Source organism: Dermacentor andersoni, chromosome 5 (assembly GCF_023375885.2).
Source record: "Dermacentor andersoni chromosome 5, qqDerAnde1_hic_scaffold, whole genome shotgun sequence".
NCBI lineage: Eukaryota > Metazoa > Arthropoda > Arachnida > Ixodida > Ixodidae > Dermacentor > Dermacentor andersoni.
This window is the reverse complement of record NC_092818.1, coordinates 65,411,649-65,417,648: the sequence shown is the minus strand read 5'-3', so window position 1 is coordinate 65,417,648 and position 6,000 is coordinate 65,411,649. Positions and strand designations below refer to the sequence as shown.

Sequence of the window (6,000 nt, the reverse complement as noted above, 5' to 3'; positions counted from 1 at the left end):
TGTTTGATTTTAATCACAGCACATCATCCCATGACATGCCGATAAGACAACGGTTCATTGGTTGGTTTGCCTCATTGCGCATGCTGAGCTTGGCGCTGATGCCACTACACTGATGCCAGTGGCTACTCCGGCCAAACTCTCAGCATTGGTATCTTGTACCGGCCACCTATAGATTGCTTTGGACAGCAAAACGTGACCCTTGTCAATCCTGCAGTGCTGATCACTGTAACCAATGAATTCCACTGAAGAGAAAACACTTTTGTCCTAAAAACGCTTTATTTGAAGCATAAAAATATTTGCGAATCGCTAAGACACACTCGTTCTTGCAGTTATATACAGCAGTGAGATTGGCACAGGTTGATGCAGCAGGTCCAAAGTATTCACACTCTTGATCGTCTGTAAGAAGACGCAAATGAGATATAAATAACAGAGAACAATTAATGAGTGCAGAAAGCCATAGCACAGCTGATGTTTGTATAGCCCAGCCCAGTGCACAGTCCAACACATGTGCATAGTTAGAGTGAGTGCTCAAACAAGGTAAGTTAGCGCCAAATTCTAAAACCATACTGGCCGATTTTTTAGCTCTAGAATTCATAAAAATTTTACAGCCAAGATACCAGTGGGAGAGGAGAATAAAGGAGGTTGAACAACCATTCCAGGGCCATTGCACAGGTATTGAGAAGAATAAGGGGCGTTTTATTAGACCATAGAAAACTTTTAAAAAAATTACCTGTAACACATAGCATAATTGTAGCTGCGAGCTGGACTACTCCAAGTGACGGCCATTACTCACACAAGAAATAAAAATGTATGACTAATTATTTAACAATATTTCACTAAATCTGTAAATTCAACATGTAACGTAAGTTAATAAATTAGCACTTTTTTAATGAGACCATTATCCATTTCCATTTCTAATGCAAGTAATGTCTGCCTTCTCGAGTAATTCAGCTCAATGACTAGAATTATGCTATCTGCCACAGGCAAGCTTTGAAAAATTCTGTATGGTCTAAAAAAATATGCACAGTTTTGCCCAACCGGCAAAGCATTCACTGCGATAGCAAATTGTTAGACATCTATATGAAGTAAGGTTAGTCTTTGTTATCAGCTGCATAAATTGCTGTAAACATTTGCTTACTAACTCAATTAAGCATGCAAAGGCAAGCAAGAACACATCTCACTCTGTGACCGCAAACACTCGCTGTCAAACGCTAGCGTGATGAAGAGCGGCAGCAGCGGCGAGCTAATGCCCCTTCCTGCTGCCTCTCGCTTCAATGCGAACTAGGTGTGCAAGAACACAGCACACACGAAGCCATCATCTATATCCATTCGGCTAGCCTTCAAACTCTGCGCAGATTGCCTCCAAGATAGGATACGCAGGGCCACGCTCAGCCGCCGCAGCTGGAGTAGAAGAGGAAATGCGCACTAACTTCCCCCTTCCTCCGCACCCCCCACCTCCTAGCACACGCACATCTCTCCGCTCCTCACCTTGCGCACGTGTGAAGGCTCACCCCCACCTTGTGCACCCTCCCCACTTTCCTCCCTAGCAAGCGCGAGAAGACATCGCTGCACCAATCCACCATACATTTCGATTCACCCTCGCAAGCTTTTGCTCACACCTACAGCATACGGCGCGCGGCCACGATTATATTTGGCATCGAAATAAAAACACCCAATATAGAAGGCTTTGCAATAATAATACTTGGCATCTTGTGCTGCCATGAGCGGGCAGTGCAGGTAGCATCACAGTTTCTTTGTTGTATGCATTCGTCACAATCTTGCACCGCAAACGCTAGTCAATCGTGAACGTTCACAGTTGGCTGTTAACTTAGAACTGGCGAACATCTTGAGTGTTCTGTACTTTTTTTTTATCGACATGCTCTAATTAACATTTCACAAGCTCCAAGAGCTCAGTTAAAGTAAGATACTTACTTTATCACAGAAGGATGTGCATGACCTTCAACTGACACTGAGCACTGAAATAAAAAGAAAAGCAAGATGACAGACATGCAGTATAAGTAGCCAGACAAACAACAGAAAAAGAAATCAAAGAGCTACAGTGTAGCAATAGCAACTTACACGAGCCGACACGTAGTCCTCATCGTCATCACGCACTGCCCGTCCACTGCTTCGCTTCCTGAAATAAAAAAAAAAAAGTACATCTGTCAGAAATGGAGCTCCTAAAGATTATGCGAGCACACGTAGAAAGAAGTGAAGTTTGTAGGCGCTTACTTCTGACTGATTACACCTGAAAAAAGGCATAGACAATTTTACACTGCATTAGGCAAGCGACAACACTTCAGCGGGTTCATTTGCATGCTCATTTGCAAGTTACACTGGGCACAAGCACAACCAACCGCAGAAGTTCTTGGAGGGGAGAGGCTGCGACTATAAATGAGTATTCTAGCAGCTAGCTCCGGCATCTTTGCAGTGAGTTATAGAGCAGCACCTGTCTGAAATTACATAGAGGCTGTGTCATTTAGTTCCAGAATGAAAACATAATGTGTGATAAAATTTTGTTTTTTCATGGCTCTCTTACTCCATGTACTTTTGCAGTGAACAGCATATTGAAACACACTTATTTATTGTAAATTATACATTGTATATACAATCAATGAAATATTTTTCATGGTGTAATTTGTGCAGTGCAAAGCACTGAAGTGAAGTATAAGGTAAAGAGGACAAAGGAATAACAAGAGAAGCACAAACACGTGCGCTGTGTTTGTTCTTCGCTTGTTATTTTCCTTCGTCTTTTTTACCTCTTTATTCCGCACTTCAGTGCTTCATGCTGCATAAGTTACACCATGAACTTAAACCAACTCACTCACATTGCTATTCATAGGAAAATTTTTCGGACATGCCCAATAATTCAGACCCCTTTGGCGTCACTGCCATGTACCCCACTGATCTAATGTATTATGATGTTTGAAATTTTGGATGCTGAAACCCTTTGCCATCAGATTTTCCGGACTTCATGCAGCAACCAGAGGTGCGAAACGGCATTAATCTAAGCCACCACCGCCATAATGATGGGTTTGCAGCCTCGAACCTGCGCTCTCGCATGCCAGTCAGCTGGCAGCCACTGCGGCATTGCTAGGCCTAGCTGCTTCGACATTTGCTACCATACTTCCCGCTGTTTCTCATTGAAATAATTCGCCACTGTCAGTAATGGCGACAATTTCGTCTTCGTCATCTTCACTGATGGCTTCGAAGTACAGCAAAGGTCAAACATTATATCACGCCAGTTCCCAAAGGTACGTTTTGCCGCAACGCAGTGGCGCTACGCGGTCAAGTATAGGCAATGTATTGCCTTGAAGCATACTAAGCGTGGAATGGGGCCACTGTCATGGAACACAATACGTATCGTACATATTCCATAATTATGCACTCGTGTGCCCAGCATCTCCTGTCACAGTACGATTACCGATACGCCTTTAGAGCTATGTCGGACGTGCCTGCAGTGATTTGAGATCTTGGAGGCCATGCATTCATTTTCGTACTGCCCTATATTTTGGACGTTTTTGTGGTCCTAGGCAGTCCGAAAACTCGGATGTTGACTGCACATATACTACATAAGCAGTAGAACCATGTTTAAACAAAGGTGGCAGCAACACAATGAACACCCACTGTCACTGGGGACAATGGGTGGTGTCCAAATCCACGTCCCAGCGACGGCTCTCTCTGGGTAACAGAAGCAGATCTCGAAGGCCATGCTTTTGCTAAACGTATACGCTGGAAGCAATTGCAGAGCCAGAAACACATCAGAGACGTCGTGTTTGAAACACCATCTATGCCACGGCCTGTCAAAGGCTTTGAAGTGAGCCTTCATTGGTGCTTACAGGTGTCATCAGGGATGTGTATACTTACGGTCATACACATTCGTTGCTGCAGTTGCTGCGTTTTTTTTTTTCTTAAAGGGAGCCTGAGACAATTCTGACAATTGTGTCCACAAAAAACAGATTTAAGCGCTGTGTGTAAAGCACGCAATCATAAGGTATTAAGATCTGGAAAAAAAAGCATTATGAAGGCAATTGAATGTGCTTTACGTGTGAAAATGTCTGTGAGAAAGTAGTCATATTGAGTTAGACTTTGGTGTAGTGTATGGCCTCCCATGCAGAAAGTGTGGGTTCAATTGCCGATGTCAACCTACATTTTCTCCCCTCCCCTGGCTTTTTTTTTTTTTTTTGAGGCTTTAGAATAGAGGAAGTGTTATAAATAGCCCATTTCATCATATTCACAAGTTAGTGGCAGCGCCTTCTTTTTCTTGCTGACAGCTACAAAGAAATTTTACAAGTACATTATAGAAACAATTGTAAATGCATGTATTATTAGATATTCATATGTCATCAGGCAATTATCAAATCGAACTAATACTGGAAATAGCCACTTCGTAGTTTGTACATTGCTGCTTAACGCATGTAACACCAGTGGCTGCATCCATCCCTTTTCACTTCATGTTGCGCAAGCCAGCAAACAGTGCTGCAGTCTCTCCATGCATATTTGCCATGCAGTGAAGCCTATCAAAAGTAAGAAGAGGGCACTGTCACAGGGCCCCTCCTAGTGCTTATGGCTACCCGACACTATCAGCTCAACTATCCACACTGTGCTGCTTCTTCGTGCACCTGGACAACACCAGCCGCCAAGTGGAAGCGTCTATGTCGGCTACTAATCTGGCTAAGTGCCTAAAAACACTATTTCCAAACTACAAATTTGACCATGTAGCACAAGCATGGCAATGTTTCTAACCTTCATTCTAAAGTAGTTCAGTACCACCAGAATGCTTCAGTGGTAAACTGGATCAAAAACCTGGCTTTAGAAGAAGCAAGGAAAATTTAATTACCAAGGAACCCAGATACGTCTTCAACAATGAAACTTGCTGAAGAGACTCCTTCCATGTCAGCACTGTTAAAAGACCTTAATAGGCTCATCAACCAGCAGCAATTTTCACTTGCTTGTGGCAGCAATTTTTACTGCTAAAAGCACTGGTTGAAAGACGTGCATGATGAAATTTTGGGCCAAAAAGATGGTCCATGCGAGTGGTGCTGTAAGCACGGTGCCCACTGTTGGCTCGGCTTGCAAACAGACACCTGCGAATACCCGACACTAATGCGTCCAGTGGGCAGCTCTTTCCGGTGTCTGAAGAAAATGTGACAAGCCGGAGGACGTCGCTGCGCCCCAAACATGTTGAGCAGCTATCCTTCCTTCGTGACAACATTAAATAACCATAGTTATGATACTGTCAAGCAAAAGTTTTGCACTAGAGAATTTTGTTGACCACGAAGCATAGTTTTCCAGTACATGCTGTGTAATAAACTTCTATATTTTTTCATACCTGTGGTTGGTTAAAAAAAAAGTTGCATTCTTGCAAATTCAATAGTGTATTCACATTAGAAAAAATATTTTATTGACTTGCACTTGATTTTGGTTATTTGAATTTGCTTTGAAATTGAAAATTTGATATTTGTAACCCCTAAAAATTTCCCCATAGATGGCAGCACTATAAACAGGGGATGTCCCAGGAGCCAGTTTTTCAAAAAGGGGACATTTCTTTGGAAGGCCAGCAACTGTTTTTCTTTATGGCTTTACTCAATCCCCACCCCCCAACCCTAATGGGGAAGAAAGACATTCAAGAGGCACTTGGTTATCCTTACGTGGATAGCATGAAGGCACTGCATGATGCTTAGTCATTATGGCACAACGCAAGGTCGTGGGTTCGACTCCCACCACAGTTCGAGAGTTCAACTCCCAACAAAGGTTGTGAGTTCGAGTGCCCTAATTAACTCTACCTTATTTCACTGTGCCTTAATTAACCTCACCTTAAGCTCAAGGGTTCGTAGCCTTTTTGGACCATCGTGTGGTCATGCTGACGATGACAATGCCAGATTTTCCACCTCATGAGCCATTTAATGCTTTCACATCAAAATAATGTGGAGCATAGAGCACTATGAGGGAAATCGAAATGTATAAAAAAGAGAGGGGGGAGACTGTTGTGATGACGAA

General features: G+C 43.0%; 1 protein-coding gene across 2 annotated transcripts in view; it reads right to left on the bottom strand.

The window, feature by feature from the left end:
- Positions 1–255: 255 nt before the first annotated feature.
- The window catches only part of pav (kinesin family member pavarotti), a 62,360-nt gene continuing 56,615 nt past the window's right edge, over positions 256–6,000 (bottom strand). Inside the window, exons 22-25 of one of the 2 annotated variants that reach the window (XR_008612523.2) lie at positions 2,233–2,248; positions 2,080–2,137; positions 1,933–1,976; positions 256–396 (exon numbers count right to left, since the gene is read on the bottom strand). Coding sequence is in view for 1 of the 2 variants with exons in the window: in XM_050178007.3 (XP_050033964.1) it covers positions 381–396; positions 1,933–1,976; positions 2,080–2,137 (118 nt within the window). In the remaining variant the exon portion in view is untranslated. The remainder of the gene's footprint in view (positions 397–1,932; positions 1,977–2,079; positions 2,138–2,232; positions 2,249–6,000) is intronic. The other variant, XM_050178007.3, reaches the window with a different exon arrangement.